This window comes from Aplysia californica, unplaced genomic scaffold (genome assembly GCF_000002075.1).
Source record: "Aplysia californica isolate F4 #8 unplaced genomic scaffold, AplCal3.0 scaffold00305, whole genome shotgun sequence".
In the NCBI taxonomy this organism is placed as follows: domain Eukaryota; kingdom Metazoa; phylum Mollusca; class Gastropoda; order Aplysiida; family Aplysiidae; genus Aplysia; species Aplysia californica.
Window position 1 is genome coordinate 516,177 of NW_004797575.1, and position 16,816 is coordinate 532,992.

The 16,816-nt window shown below is 38.7% G+C and overlaps 1 protein-coding gene across 1 annotated transcript in view; it reads right to left on the bottom strand.

Annotated features, from left to right (window-relative positions):
* Positions 1-4,478: 4,478 nt before the first annotated feature.
* LOC101864633 (protein O-mannosyl-transferase TMTC3) overlaps positions 4,479-16,816 on the bottom strand; it is a gene marked incomplete in the record, with an annotated part of 23,621 nt that continues 11,283 nt past the window's right edge. Inside the window, 9 exon segments of the mRNA XM_013084620.2 lie at positions 4,479-7,417; positions 8,306-8,491; positions 9,541-9,624; positions 10,607-10,711; positions 11,489-11,609; positions 12,569-12,642; positions 13,510-13,596; positions 14,224-14,296; positions 16,228-16,310. Of these exon segments, the coding sequence (XP_012940074.1) occupies positions 7,247-7,417; positions 8,306-8,491; positions 9,541-9,624; positions 10,607-10,711; positions 11,489-11,609; positions 12,569-12,642; positions 13,510-13,596; positions 14,224-14,296; positions 16,228-16,310 (984 nt within the window).

Consider the following 16,816-nt stretch of genomic DNA (forward strand, 5'->3'; position numbering starts at 1 on the left):
ACGTCCGGTGGTGTCGAGCACGTCCGTCAAAATGTGTGTGTGCCTAGAGAAAGGTTCCAGATGTCGAAAATTTTGGATATTGAAACAAGTTGAAAACTTGTAGTAAATTCAATGCTGAACAACGTTTATTAAATATTTTTCAAAATATCTTGAGTAGTTATAAAGATATGCCACATTTAGTATTACTAACTCCTGGTGTAGAAGTTTGGAGAAAAAACAACAATTTCTAGCACATTTTTAACTTTTGGTGAAGTACAATATGTTGCACAAATAACTACATGTAATTAAAAAAATATTTTGACTTGAACTACAACATCCCTTCAATATAATTAAGAAATAGTTCAACGTGTGTTTTCTGAAGGAACTACATTTTTTACCATGTGAGATTTTCGGCCTTTTCACCTTGCTGTTCAAAAATAGTTTTGTCGACAAGTTTAAACATGGTCGCAATCCTTGCAGAAATTTTGCAGAACGTTTGCAGAATTTGGTCATTTTGGGGGTTAAATTCTGCGCAGAATTTTGAAATTTTTCAAGCACAAAACTACAATGTCCGCTATTTGGTTCCAAATACAGTGTCAAATGGTGTGCCCCTTTTTGATCTAAAATAACATCAGAGTGAACACAGCCTTGATACATTTATTAAAATAATACATATCTATGCGTAGAGGTAATTGTTGTAAGCCTATCACTATAATATGACCAAACAGGACCTACATCGATTTGAATAATTCAATAACAAATTTTATTTGGAACACAGGTTCTTCATCAACTAAGCCTAACAATGTCAGCCATCTGGACAAGAGTTGTATTTTTAGTTTTACGCACCCATCGCTATACAATGTATAAAAATGATATTATATTAGACTATTTTAGAGGCCGCATGGGGTTATACAGTACAGTGTATTCATTATTCTAATAATTAATCACTTAAGATCATGCAAGGCAATTCATACAGTTTTAAATTATATTATTATATTATAATTATAATATCATGATTCAATGATTGCGAGTGGGAATCAACAAAGTGTGCAGTTCACTTCATGGGAAAAGATTTCAAAAAGAATATGATATGTAGTGTTGACCTACTCTGACACAACTAGTCATTGAAACAACAACACATCTCTCCTAGTGCAACATACAAATGGTTGCTTTTAAGCACAAGGGGGCTGTCCTGAAAAATGCAGTTTTGAGAAAATCGAGGGTAAAGTTTTTGCCCCTTGTTCAGTTTCTTTAAAAGACAAGGAGAGTTTTCTCTATAACCAAACAAATATATACACACAAAAGAAACCAAACTTCTCCTATAGGTAGGGCAATGCCCACTTTTGATGTAAGTCAAGATTTCTGGAAACCCCCGAGATCTGGGTTAGCCCGCTTGTCCTTAAAAATGACGAATGGAAACAACAACACATCTTTGGTACAGCATACAAATGGGACATGATATGGTATGGGCTTGTCTCTGAGAGTGCCAGTAACGTAACATGGGAACAGAAAAAAGATCAAAGCACACCGCTTCTGAAACTTTACTGTAGCCCAAAAAAGGTTCATTATAGTTCAAAGCAGTTTGAGCTTGCAAAAATTTACTAGATCTTATATAAATATCAAATTTTTTTCAAATTTCAAAGTACAGTTCAAAGCAGTCTTGAGCATGCAAATATTTACTACTAGATCTAGATTATATAAATTATGAACATCAAATTTGCTTTACTTGTGCACAACAGCATGAGATCAGCCTACATGATTACATCTATCTATGTTGAAGTATTTAAAAAAGTGCTAGTTCACTGTGAACATTTTACATCCCTATTGGCATTGGAACAATTTAGAAATTTCATTTCAAGTGGCCGGCTCACTTCCCCCCTGCCTGTCAGGGGCAGCCCAGACAGTGTGACAGGAATACACATCGGTAAATATAGTAGTGGAGTCTGCTTTACTTTAAACCAAAATCTGCCAGACAGCCAGGTTTTCATCGGTTTAGCCGGGTGGCTCAAATGAAAACAAAAAGCTGGGATTTTCTTTTCTTTTGGTTTATCGCTGTTATCGGATTAAGTGTGTTTGGTTTTTGATGAAGCAAACTCTTCTGTAAATGGAGACACATGATAAAACTAGACCACAAACCAAATTTGCTTCCATCCGCAGAAAAATGAAAGACCCCTCCAACCATTGTGACATACACTATTTGAACTGTCCCCGTGGTTTTATGCACCCTGCATAATTAAAATTTAGCAAAAATTGATCATTTTTTGCCTATTTTCTGATTAATTTTCCTTCATCATTCTTTGTTAAAATTAACAAAATCGCATTATTTCACACTTTTGGGCTCAGTTTCCATAATTTCAGATTTTTTTTTAGCATAAAACCATGAGGACAGTTTGAGGTTCTATTTTACCACAAGAGGACCCAAAAGCCATTCAGTCTGATTCATGAGTCATAGCTTTATGTACACAGAACACTGCTGTGTCTGTACCAGGCATAAGATCGCAACATTTTTCCTAGATCCACTCACATTTTAGTTTCAGTAAGAGTTTTAAGACACTTGCAAACAAAATATGGTCATATAAGTGCCGAAGATTAGGTGTTACAAGAGAGTAACAAATACATAAAAAAAGAAGGAGGAGGATCAGGACGATAGATGTTTGACAGGAAAGAAGGAGCAAACCACACCAGAGCACCTGCCAACCACCCACTGCTCATTCTCATTCTCACAATACAACCAACAGTTGAGACAACAATAAAAGTAAATGAGTGAGCAATGTGTTCTCTGCAGCTGGCAAAAACCATCAATAAATTAAAATAGAGGAAATTATTTCACATGAGATATGGCATGGGCTGAGAGAGAGCTGAGGCGTCAAAAAATTTGACACAGAGCAAGATTTTCATTTGAACGTGGCCGATCATCAAGAAAAAATGAAACAAAACATGTTTTACATATGTATTAAAAGACAATCGGACCAAAACATCAACTATACACGATACATAATGTATATAATTTCTATAGCCTAGGCCTATATGTATATATTTGGGAGTAATTTGGGTGCCATATTCAAAGTTTGCGAGTGTGTATATTATTACATTGATTTTTTTCATATGCATATGTAAAATTATGTTTGACCCAGTGCCCACATCGCAAACGTAAGCATGACTCTGCGTAAATTCAAGGCTCTCTCTGTGCTTCTCAAAGTTGTAAAGTCAACCACTCACAATGTTATGTCTTCTTGATCTAGTCAGTCAGTCAAAATTTGATTTTTCTTGCTCAGATCAAAACTGAAATTTCCACTAAAATAGAGGATCGATCTAATTTGGAGCTATTCAAATCTTACTACGACCAGTAAGAATCTATTTTCTTTTCAATTTTACTACATGTATTTAATTTAGAAAACAGACAACCAGTAACTGAAGTTCACATCCTTCAACTTTGAGCTATATGTAAATCTAACATCAAATTTTACATTCAATGACATAATAATAGTTCCTTCATACAAAGAAATAAGCCAAGCGGGAAACCCCCAACATAATATAACACTTTTGAAACTGTCTTTGCGCGAGTTGTAAGTGAAACCAAATGTGACGCGTGCTGATAAAATGAGTTACTTCTCGCAATCCACAATCAGAGACATTGGCCAAAAATCAACATAAGGGTTAATTGTGTAGATTTTTAAAATTGAAGCCACATTCTTTCTATAACTATAACATGTCTTTTATTATTTCCTACTTATATAAATTGTAAAAACTTCACCAATATAAGCATGGTGTATCTGTTTCCTTAAGGCTTGAATCCGGGAAGTAACTCATTTGGTCAGCACGCTTCCCAAATGTTACAAACTGAGAGATAAATAATAGCAATAAGTTTGGAAAAAGCATCTAACACACTACACACAAGAAAACTATTCACTGAAATATAGATCTAGGTTACATAGCATTCATTATTTTATGTCATATCACACTTTAATAAAGGGAAAAAAAAATAAAACAAAATATATTCATTTGTCAGTCTTTATATATATATATATGATAACATTCTATTATACTACTCAACAGACATTATAAATAGCTATAGAGAGTGCAAGAAGAGGTAAAATATAAACCAATGATAACAATGATATGATAAATTTAACAGTAACAGCTTTCTGTGAGTGCCTTCAACGATCCGAACAATCGGATTACAAAGTGCATGGTAAAGGAATGTGGTAAAAGAAAAACACAATCGGAAAAGTAAAGTCAATTTGGTGGTGAATTTTTAAAAAATGTTCAACATTGAAAATTTATACATTTTATTTGTTTTTTTAGTAAGCGTTTTACGGCACTTGCAACACAATTAGGTCATAATGTAAGTGCCGAAGATTAGAGGTGTTACAAGACAGTAACAAACAAAAAAGGAGGAGAGATAAAGACGATAGTTGTTTGATAGGAGAGAAGGAGCAAACCGCACCAGAGCACCCGCCAACCACCCACGTAAAGTAAATTTGGCTGTGAATTTAAAAAAAAAAAGTTCAACAATTACATTTTATACATTTCAGTTTCAGTTGCCAGGAAGCATAACACCATAATACAGACCTGCCAACCTCCCACAGACAGAAGTTGGGAAAATCCCTACTTTTTCAAGGCAGAAAGAGGGAAAATGCACGCGGAACCCTTTTACCCATAACGAAATACTCACATCTCTCTATACACTTTAACAGTACGACTGTTTTAGTAGACATGGTGGATCACACTTCATTCATGTTTTTATTCACCAATAAAATCACTCTGTCAGCAAGTTAAAGAGAGAAAATAGATGTTCCACTATGGCTCAAACAATAGGGAAAATTTATTGAGACCTAGGGAAAGGCAGTCTGAATAATTCAGGAATTTCCCTACAAAATAAGGAAGGCTGGAAAGTCTGCATAATAAATTAATACTGACAACCTGACAGGCTCACAGAAAAGAGGGAAGCACAGTCGGATACCACGGACACAAAAACGCCGCAAATTCACACTATAGACATTTCACCCACACAAAAACGCCACAAGATCACGAAATGGACATTTCACCCACACAAAAACGCCACAAGATCACGAAATGGACATTTCACCCACACAAAAACGCCACAAGATCACGAAATGGACATTTCACGTACACAAAAACGCCACAAGTTCACGCAGAACTGCCTCCAACTCCAACAATGTTGGGGAGTTCAAGAGAGGCACACACCAGCTAAGAAAGTACACGCTGAAACACACAGGAACAGAACATCATCATCGCCAACATAAATAATCATCCTCATGATCACCATCACAATTACTATTACCGTCACCATCATCATCATTACCGACTTAACAATTCCTCTTTTACCTTGTTTCGTTTCTCTAGAAAACAGCCAAGGAAAATTTCCCTCTGGGATAATAAAGCACTATCTTATCTTATCTTATCTTATAACAATTTGCACCATGTCTGTACATTCTTACGTAACCAACAAATACGGGCCCAAAACCAGGACACGAGACCCCCCCAAAAAATAAATAAATAAAAAAATAAAAAATGGTGAAAAACACAGAAACAGAACCAGCATCTCACCACATATATAGCAGGAAAACAAAGAGATCGTACAATCATAAAACAACATAGAGCTGGGACTGAAAGCGAGAAAACAAAACAATTAAAAACTTGGCACTGTTTTTGACACTCTCTTTTTAGTTCATCAAGTGCAGACATCCTTTGTAGCTCCCCCCTCCCCTAAAAAAAACCCTTGATGTATTTGTCGTACACTGAAGACCTCTAAAATAATTTCAGTTTCTCACTAACAGTCTGAAAGAAACTTGTTTGGAGCTGAACACGTACAATAATTTCAAAATAAATTATAAATACATATATGATATATTTATCTGTATTGGCCTTCATATATATATATATATATAAGTGTTAATTCACATTCATATATTTCGAGCCCAAATGACATATTCTATATATAGCTTTGGCACAAAGCTGCTACAAAAATCAAGGTGTAGAAGTATAACAGCAGGGTCATCTGCAGAAACCCAAATGTGTTCCAAAATATTACAACAACAGAATTTTTTAGAACAGCCTTCATCGCTTTGTTATCGGTGAAAATATATGTGGGGCGTGCAGACACAATCAGTTACTTCTCGCAATCCACAAATGGAGATATTGGCCCAAAATCGACATTAGGGTCAAATTTGTAGATTTTCTATTGAAGCCACATTTTTTAACTATAACCCATCTTTTATTATTTCATACTTATATATATTGTAAAAACTCCAGCTATAAGCGCGATGTATCTATTTCCTTAAGGCTTGAATCCCCAAAGCAACTCATTTTGTCAGCACACCTCACATATATTTGTTTCGTCATTTTGTCTCCGTGGGTCTAGACAAACACTATCCATCCAACCTATCAGAAAAGAACATTCACAAATCTTATATATATGTATGGTCCCACTGTGGCAGGAAATGGCGAAAATGTCTTTTAAAAAACACCCAACACCACCCCCCCCCCCAAAAAAACCCACAAAAACAACTTACACTCGACAAACGAAAGAGATCCAATCAGCAGTTGATAAATGAATGCTGAAACTGAAAAAAGCCGTACAAAAACAAAACAACTATTTGAAATAGCAAGATACAAGGAGCGACAGAACACAAGGACCAGAGCTATCTACAGCACCTTTCAACCACCTGCAAGGTACAAATATACAACTTCCGGGATGAACCATATCAACATAACAAAAACATAACAACAACAAAAGAACCCAACAAAACAACAACAACATAACAACAACAGTAACATTCTAGCATTTTTCAGTTAGTGTCTTCACTTCTCAGAAACCAAACCCCTCCCCCAAAAAAGCATGAGGCACTTTCAAAACGTACACAACTCACAAACACAGAGATCAGATCTAAAAAAAACGGTCCCTAAAGAACCATACGATAAATTAACAATATGAGTCACAGTATATAAGGCTGATAAAGGCCTCATACCTACAGGGGGGGAAAAACACCCCAAACAACCGTTATCATCAATATTTACAAAGGGGGCAGAGTAAAGAATTTGACATAACAATTCCAATACCGTACACAAACCTTTGACAATTACTCTAATAATGGTCGAAACACAGTTAACCCTCTTCTACACCACAATCTCCACTAACCTGCCCAGTTTGTAGATTGTACCGTGAGGTAGGGTTCATTAAAACAATTCTTTAGACGTGGGAGAGTTAACAAGATAACAACCATCACCATCATGCTCTGAAGACTCATCTCTTCCCAGGCTTCCCCTGAGCAGCGGCGTCTTCTTTCGGCGGAGGTTGAGTCTTTTTCTGGCCGTGTTGTTTGCCGCTGTCCGTCTTCTGCGTCTGCTGTTGACTTCCACCCGTCGGCTTCTGACCAGCGTTGGCTTGTTGGCCGGCAGCCATTTGCTTTCGGATCTGGAGAGACAAAACAAAATGTTCATATGTAACTTGTTGTCAGCTGATGTCATGACTAAATGAGTAACTGACTACACATCCTTGTGAGGATGTGTAGATTTATCGTTCTTGCCTTGTGCACTTTCTCAAGCAGGCCGCACATAGTCATAGTAAGTGTTCCACTTTTTCCGAATTTGAAGACGACTTGTGGTGAAAACAAAGTGAACTACATGTGAAGTTGTGAATTCTAATTATTATTATCTGAACTATGGGCTCCTTTTATGCTACATTTTTTAACACTTTGCCATCATATTTTGGGGAAAATCCAAAGAAACTGGGTGGTAAACATCGCCAATTGGCGAGATGAGGCTGCAAAGTGTTAAGCATATATACCTTAACTGTACAAAACAGTGTACGGTTGGTTCAGCAAGTTTGCGATACTGACATACATGTAATATTCTTTGGTTGAAACTTTTGATCTTTTATAATGCACGGTTTGCTTGGATACACTCACAGCACTGGGCGGAGCAGTGTATCTCTCTCTCTAGGCAAATTATTTATCACCAATTTTAGTTTCAATAAATTTGTCTTTGGCAATTGATTTTGACATCAGCATGACTTAGATTTAAGTATAAATTGTTGTCAGCTGATGATGTCATGATTAATTGAGCAATCTCCTCATACACACACACACAAGTACACACATAAAGCCTGCTCATACCTCAAACACACAAGCACACACACTCACACACAGACACACACACAAATAAAGCTTGCTCATCCTCAAACACACAAGTACACACACACACAAACCCACACACACAAACAAAAACACACACAACACACACACACACACACGCACACAGACACACACACACACACAAACACACATACAAAAAAAAACCTCACCTCGGCTATCCTGCTCTTCACAATCCTCAGATGGTTCTGAATGTACTCCGCCTTCGGGGCGAGCTGAGCGGCTTGCACCAGGCACTTCTCCGCCCTCAGCAGGTCGCCTCTCTCCACGTACACCACACACAGGTTGTGCAACGCCTGCACGTTGGTCGCGTCTCGGGCAAGGATGGTGTTGAAATTCTATAACAAAACAAAATTTTTAAAATAAAATACCGTTGGTGCAGTATGAGCCTAAGGCCCCTATGGACACTGTTTGGTCGTACATACGAGGTGGTATCTCTGAATTTGTCTCCATGAAGCCTCTTTGATCAAGAGGTATATGAGTGGATGGCTGGCGGGCGCTCTGGTGTGGTTAGCTCCTTCTCTCCTACAAACATCTGTCGTCTCTTTCTCTCCTCCTCCTTTTTGTGTGTGTTAGTCCCTTGAAACACCTCTAATCTTCGGCATTTATATGATCTTACTGTGTTGCAAGTGCCATAAAATTCTTACTAAAACTAAAAAACTTAAAGATATGTGTCAAGTGTTTTTAATGATGTCGTTTTCCCCCCAAAGCAGTCTTAAGTTGTTTTTTATGCTAGGTCATGCAGACAGCTTTCTAGAGGGTCCAAGACTCTTGCCTCCGGGAAATCCACCCAGGAGACCAAGAATTTATTAATAATAATAACAGATGGCATTTGTATAGCGCAAATCCCAGCTCAGCAGCAAGCTCTATGCGCTACACAATCTATACTATTACCCCAGCAGACCTGAGAGCATTCTGAAACAAACTCAACTTCCTGGGAAGCATACAGTGCAAGCAGCCATTTATAGGTGCTAAAACACTAACATACTGACAAGATCTTTCGCTGTCTATGGCCGGGTACCCATTCCCACCTGGGTGAAGTGAGGAAAATTTGTGTAAAGTACATTTCTTAAGGACACAACGTCAGGCCCGTGGCTCAAACCCCTGACCCCGCAACTTCGCGATAACTAATCTGGTAGCCTAACCACTAGGGCACCGACGCCACAACAACATTTATCTCTGATAGAACCATGCGCTCAAAGCTTTGAAATTTGCACATACTCTCCAAGTCCTGTAAAAAAACACCCAATTTGAATTTTGAACCAGTATCACCCACATCACAGTCCAGAGTTATATCAACTGAGAATTTAAATCTCCTCAAACGCTATCTAACCAACTATCATTTCAGTTGTAATCAAATCATATCAAATGCCGTCTAATGTAGTACCTTTTCAGCTGCGTCCAAATCCTTGAGAACGTTGACGTTGATATCTCCCATCAGGATCAAACCTTTGTCATGGTCTGGGTAATGCTGAAAGACAAAAAACCCCACAGATGTTTGTAAAGTTGCCAGTCCAAGAGCCAGGCCACTGATTTAAGCAAATAAGTAAGTTTATTCAGGGCCACTGGCCCACATCACATCACATAAAACACTCATTTGTTAAATAAAGTTTCTGTAATGAATAAAAAAAGTACAGCTTGAGCACGTATCTCTTATCATAGGTCAAACATTGCTTAGAATTTCTGTCACTGGGCCGAGGCCACAGATTAACACATTTCACCCTAAGGGTCTGGACGGGAAGTCTACTCGCAAATCCTAAGCAAGGGGAAGGAACCCACCTTTCGTGAATACAAGCATTTAAAAAACACAATTTAAAAATACTAAACAAATTTTAAAAATCTCAAAAAAATAACAGAAAGAAAAATGAATATAGTTTCAGAAAAATATAACTTTATATGCACAAATTGTTGGAAACGCTCTAGCTTTAGCTCAATCGGGGTGTCCGACACGTCACTTTCACTCTCAGCCTCATGGTCGAGCCCTTGATTTAAATTCTACTGCTGATTAATCTGAATCGCCCCAAACTCTTGCTACAATGTTTTCATCAATATTTTAATCATCAGATTTCTCATTAGCTTTTACTTGCTCTAATCCATCGTTATTTCCTTTTTCAAAATCAATTCTGTCGCTTTTCAACAAGTCGAGACACCTTTGAAATATCGGAAACGTGATCACACTTCGAATGGTTCTAAAACTGAAACTACTGGTCAGAAAATTTCGTTTTGGTATCAAACGAAAGAAGAAACAATTTGCAATAACTGTAAAACGAAATCTTAGCCTCAGAGTCTCATTAAGGCGAGATTTCATTTCTAAAAGCGCATGGTCGGAGCTAGCGATTCCAGCTGAGTTAGGGTGGAGCACGTAAGGAAATTCTCGGGCGATCCCGGGCAATGTAATGTGTAATGTGTAAAACCTCAACAAAAAGCAAACCGTCCACTCTCAGACAACCCACCTCCAGCAGTGTCTTCAGCAGGGGTACAGCGTCCAGTGGCCTCTTCAGGTTATTCACCAGCATCAGCGCCAGGTTGAACAACGCGCTGCGGAACTTGGGGTCCAGCTGGAAGAGAATTGAAAAGTTTTCTATTGTGAGTAAAGAGATGAGAAGCATATCAGCAGCTAATTGAATCAATCAAATCCCATCTGTTTCTCCTCTGGTTTATAAGACTATAACAAATGTTCGGGGTTTTTTGGTTCTTTTTGGCAAGTGTTTTACAGCGCTCACAACTGCATAAGGTCATTTGAGTGCGTGGGACACATTAAACATTTGCAGTTGGCAGGAAATCTTGAATTTTGCGTGGGTGGCAGCCGAAGCCTACTCTTATCGATTTTAGACCACCAAGGGATCTTTAACATGTGGAACTGCCACATGGGACCTCTGAGATTTTCCGCCCTTGCCAGAGAAGGCTAGGGGTAGATCTTTCGTACCAGAAGATCTGGGGTGTGGCCGAAAGACAGCAGTAAGAAGGAGCCAAGGAGTAGAAGTAGAAAGGCTGCAGAAAAAGTCAGGAGCCCAGAGGAGGGGGCAACGGAGGTGAGGGGGTGGGAAAAGAAAGTGGAGACGAAAGCAGATGACAGAACATTGCTAGAGAGCAGGAAAGGAGGTGAAAGGAGACAATTTTAGAGAATAAAATGTATCCACCGCTACCCGGATTAGAACCCGGGACTTTTGAAAGAGAGGCGAACACCTTAACCTCTAGGCCATGAGAGCCCCCAAGCAAATCTGTGTGTAGAGACCTGAAACCACATGATACTTTGATACTTTATCATTATACAGTATCACACTCCTCCCTTGATATCTTATTAAAAAACAAGTCTAGGAAAAAGATAAAATTACCTCAATGGCCTTTCGGAAATTAGCCTCCGCTTCTTCAAACTTTTCTTCGTCCATTGCCAGCATGGCATAGTTGAAGTAAACTTTTGGGTCCTTTTCGTTGTTCTTCTTCAGTTTTTCTAGCCTGAAATGAACAAACAGGTTGCTTCAAACACTGACAATAACTTGCAGAAACATTTGAACACAATCAGGAATTTTACGTCAAACTGATTCTAAAACATCTCGTTTTCTTAAGAGTTTTACGGCACTTGCAACACAATAAGGTCATATAAGTGCCGAAGATTAGGTGTGTTACAAGGGAGTAGTAACAAACAAAAAAAATAAGAAGGAGAGATAAGGACGATAGACGTTTGATAGGAAAGAAGGAGCAAACCACACCAGAGCACCCTCCAACCACCCACCTACAACTACATCTAAAACAGCAAAAGTGTAAGGACTGTATTCTTGCTTTCATAAGCAGACAATCATGGGCATATTCTTACAAAATGCCAGGAGGCTCTCGTGGCCTAGAGGTTAAGGTGTTCGCCTCTCATTCGATAGGTCTCGGGTTCGAATCTGGATGGCGACAGAAAATTTTCTTCTAAAATATGACCTAGTGCAGTTGTGAGTGCTGTAAAACACTTACCAAAACAAAACAAAAAATTACAAAATTACAAAATGCCATCTCGTGCGACGTGGCAAATTCATTCAGAATCTAATGGAGGATAAGAGAGGAACAGTGGTATTGTCGTCTATATCCTGCTAAAAAGAGGCATGCTTTCTTTATTACAAAATATCAACTTTCCCCATCTTTCTCAGTTTTCTCCCAGTTAATCAGCCGCATTCGTTGGATCTATTGGCACCAAATATGAATTTTTGTTAAAATCACAAAACAATAATTTATTCAGAAGATTGCAGCACAAACATTTCTCAGTATTCTTCTCTGACACACCACTCAAACACTGATGGGATCAATGAACTTAGCTCTGTGTCCACCACCTTAAACCTCTATAAGAGATTCTCAACCCATCCCCCCAATCACCCCACCCAAAAAAAACCCTATGAAAACTGACTTGTAAAGACTCTGCTTCTGATCCCACTCACCTTTCCAAAGCCAAAGGCCTGTCACGAGGGTTCCCTCCTTCTTGCATCAGAATGGCCGAGTTGTACAGAGATTGCTGGGGAGGTTATAAAAACAACCAAAATATCATCGCACGAACAAGAACATCTTCTCACTTGTTTAAACTCTTTACCTCCTGGGGGGGGGGGGGGGGGGGGGGGGGTGTTCCCACTATGCCCTCTTTTGGTACAAAACTTAAAAGTGACATATACATAACAAAATCGGTCATTAAATCAAAACAAATGAACTTATTTTGATAGTTTTTCATCTAATGAAAGAACTCCAGGTAAAAGAGATCTGTTTTTGGCAATTGCCGAAAATTGACATACGTCGATGTTGTTAAACAAAATGTACCCCAGCCACTGCGAGCGGCTCATCCACACAGCGATTCCGACCGTGAATGATTCAGGTGGCGATCTAGTGGGACAAGCCTTATTCTAAGGCAAAAGACTCCAGTTCCATTTCCCCTCTCGAGGTTATGCATAATATTACAGTACTGCAGATTTCAGTTTAAACGGACTCTATTGTATATTCTTCTCTTTGTCAGACTGTAGCATGAGGACATACAGTGGTACTGGTCACCAAACTGGCTGAGGTCTGTGGATTCACACGTAGGTGGATGGTGTACATATCCATCAGGCACGCTATAAGATCCTGCTGAAAGGTGACTGGCACATTTCACCCATGTAGGAAAAGTGCTGAAACATTTGACAATAAGGCATTTCAATCAGACCTTACTAATGGTCGGCTCCATAAGTCTAGGCATGTAGAATTGGTTTTCCAATGGTTTTATGCATTTACTCATTTCACTATTTACACCACCGATGACCAACCCTGTTTTGTATGATCTTCAACTCAGAAAAAGTTCATGCATATTTCACAACATAACTGGAATATAAAAGTTTCTAAATATAGTTGGGCATACCCAGTGCTCTGGATTGTGCCGAATCGCCGTCTCAAAATAATTCTTCGCTTCCAGGGGTTTCCCAAGCTCCAACAAGACAACTCCGGTCTGAAAAAAGACCAAAAAAAGAAGACACTCCAGTAGTCAAAACATATATAAAAGGTAAACGTGGAAACAGAAAACAAAATTTATGTGAAAAACAATTTCTACATAAAATTTGTCCTTAATCAGGCCCCGTGATGCTGAGACTCCCAATCGACTTCGCTGAAACTACAAGAGTTCTACTGTGAGAGTAAATGATTTATGCCCCCCTCCCCCCTCTACACTGTTTAAAGCATTTAGGAAGCAGGCTGGTTTTACCTTGCTTATAAAAGCCCACCCGCGTTGAGTGGGTTACAACATCCAAGCAAACAGTTGGAGACACTCAATAACATAGTTTTCCCTATACCAGATCTAATTTCATACCTATGACATATAATTCAACCACTCATGACAAGTCCTGTTCTGCTGTATGATCTCCAACTTAGAAAAGTTCATGCAGCAAAAAGTAGAAAGTAAAATAGAATTCAGTAATGGTGAACAGATGAAACAACTACCCTCAAACACTCCCAGCCTCACACCCCCCTTAAAAATGTTAAATTTTCAACGTGTAAAAATGAAGGGTAATTATTTATTATTAATTCTGTGCACAACTAAAAAGCAAAATTAAATCAAAATCAAAGAGCAAAAACCTACATTGTAATAAAGGTCGGCGTTGACAGGATCATGAGCTATGGCTGCTTCGTACGTGTTCTTGGCATCTTGAAGTCTGAGGGAGACAGAAGTGAAAGTAGTGGTTAGGCTCTTGGACTCGCAACCGTAAGGTCGTGGGTTCGAATGCCGTCAGGGGCCCGACGTTGTGTCCTTGGGAAAGGCACTTCACATTAACTCACTTCAGACGGGTCACACAACAGTTGCGTGACCCCCGCCGCGACGCTCGCGACGGGTCTCACAAGCCCTGCGTGACCAACTTTGGAATTTTTTTTTCGCTCTACAAATCACGCACGGATCGCGAGACCCGCCTCGTACCCTTGTTTGGCCAAGCCGGAGCTACTTAGACTTCGTTTCGTATCTCTGGGGCCGGTAGTTTTTAAGTTATTGAAGGTGAAGGACAGTGACCCCAACTGGGGTTGAACAGACCGGAACTCGCGCTTTGTTTTTTTTTATACAACTGATAGTAATCCGACAGTCGCGTTGTAGTAACGGTCGAAGAAGTCGCACGAACAAGAATCACATAATTTCGCCGTTTTCTATACTTCTGTGCGTTTTACTAGTTCTAGTGTCTCAGAATATGATGTGTCTAATAGTTAGGATCCTGGATATGTACCCGAACACGGCCCGAGTCGTAGTTCTAGGGCTAGATCTAGCACTAGTACCGGTGTTGTTTTTCGCCCAACGAAATCACAACGTCGTGCCGTATATCTGTCTCATGTAATTCAGTGTATGGGTCTGAATCAATGCACAGACCAGCTTTTATATTTTTACCAAACACTTGCACATGTATACAAATCAAACCAGAACACTTTGAACTTTTATTTTTGTTGTTGCAGCGAATTTCATTCTACTTGTCACGTCTCTGGAAATTTTTCGGAAAATCAAATTCATGCCAATTTTTAAAAATCATACAAATTAAAGTATTAGACCTAGACAACTTTAGTTTTTTGTATTAGATTAAGCTTGAATGTTACTTTACTGTGTCAGAAAATGATTACAATAGGGTAATTCTGAGAGTTGTGGTGATTTATTGAAATACCCCCAAAAACGCCAGTCTTCAACGCTTGTGACTGGTGAAAGGGCCCAGTCGCAAGTGAGTTAATTTTCCTCACTTCACCCAGGTGGGAATGGGTACCCGGCTATAGACAGCGAAAGATCTTGTCAGTTTGTTAGTGTTTGAGCGCTTAATAAGCTGATTGCACTGTATGCTTCACGGGAAGCTGAGAACGTTTCGGAGTATTCTATTGTCTGCTGGGGTAATAATATAGTGTAAAGCGCATAGAGCCTGCTGTTGAGCGGGGAAATGCGCTATACAAATGCTATCTATTATTATTATTATTAAGTACAAACATAGATTAAACATATCAACATCAGCTCATGGTTCAAACTTCAGTTTTATCTCATTTTTTAGCCTGGTCAGAAGGCTCGAACTCAGATGGCCTCTGGATCAGAGAAATGAAAGAAATGAAAATCACATTTTTCAGTATGCAGAGGTCATGAGGGTAGAGGATGCCTGGCTGGGTAGGGGAAGGGTGAGAGTGTGTACTGTGGCAAAGTTCTCGAAAAGTCTCCTAAGAAACCATATTTCTGATGCCTCTAGTTCATTTTGACTGTATTACTGATTGTCCAGAATCACAGATTTAAATGGAGTTGACCACAAATAGCCTTTACAAACCCTTATCTGTTGCTATCGAAACATCTTTATTTTTCAGGAAATAAGAAAAAAATTTATTTCTGATCCTAAAGCTCCAACTCAAAACTAGTCTCCGACTGATGACCACATGCTCTGTGTAAAAATGTACGAAAAGTAAGCACTATGCACTATGAACAGCGCACAGAAACAAATGATAAAATAATATGCCCATGATGTTGCAACTGTATGTCACAGACCATATGAAAGTACTTTAGAAAAGAATGCAGACTCTCTTAGCCATGAACACAAACAACAGAATCCTAAATGTATCAGCCAGTGAGTGTAGTCTGTACCTGCCAAGTTTGACCAGGATGTCCCCCAGGTTAATGTACGCCTCCACGTAGTCCGCCCTCATGGTGATGGCCTGTCGCAATAGCTGAAACAATGGACAATAATAGCATAAAAAATAATCATGATAATGATGTCGATCACGACAATAGAAATAATATACAAGCGATGACAATAATGATGATGCTGATCATAGTAAAAACAATAACAATAGTACTGACAATGATTAAAATAATAATCATTATTATATTACGCCTATTTCAATAATAATAATAATAATAATGATGATAATAATAATAATAATAATAATAACGGTAATAAAGATAAACACAACGATACATTCTTCTTATTATTGCTGAAGATAACAAAAAAAACAAACAATTATAACAATAATGAAAACAAAAAAAATAATACTTTTACCACTTTTACTATTACTAAACCAATAACAATACTCTTAATCGTGCCCCCCTCCCTATCACGGGGGAAGACTATTACTAAACCAATAACAATACTCTTAATCGTGCCCCCCTCCCTATCATGTGGGAAGACTATTACTAAACCAATAACAATACTCTTAATCGTGCCCCCCTCCCT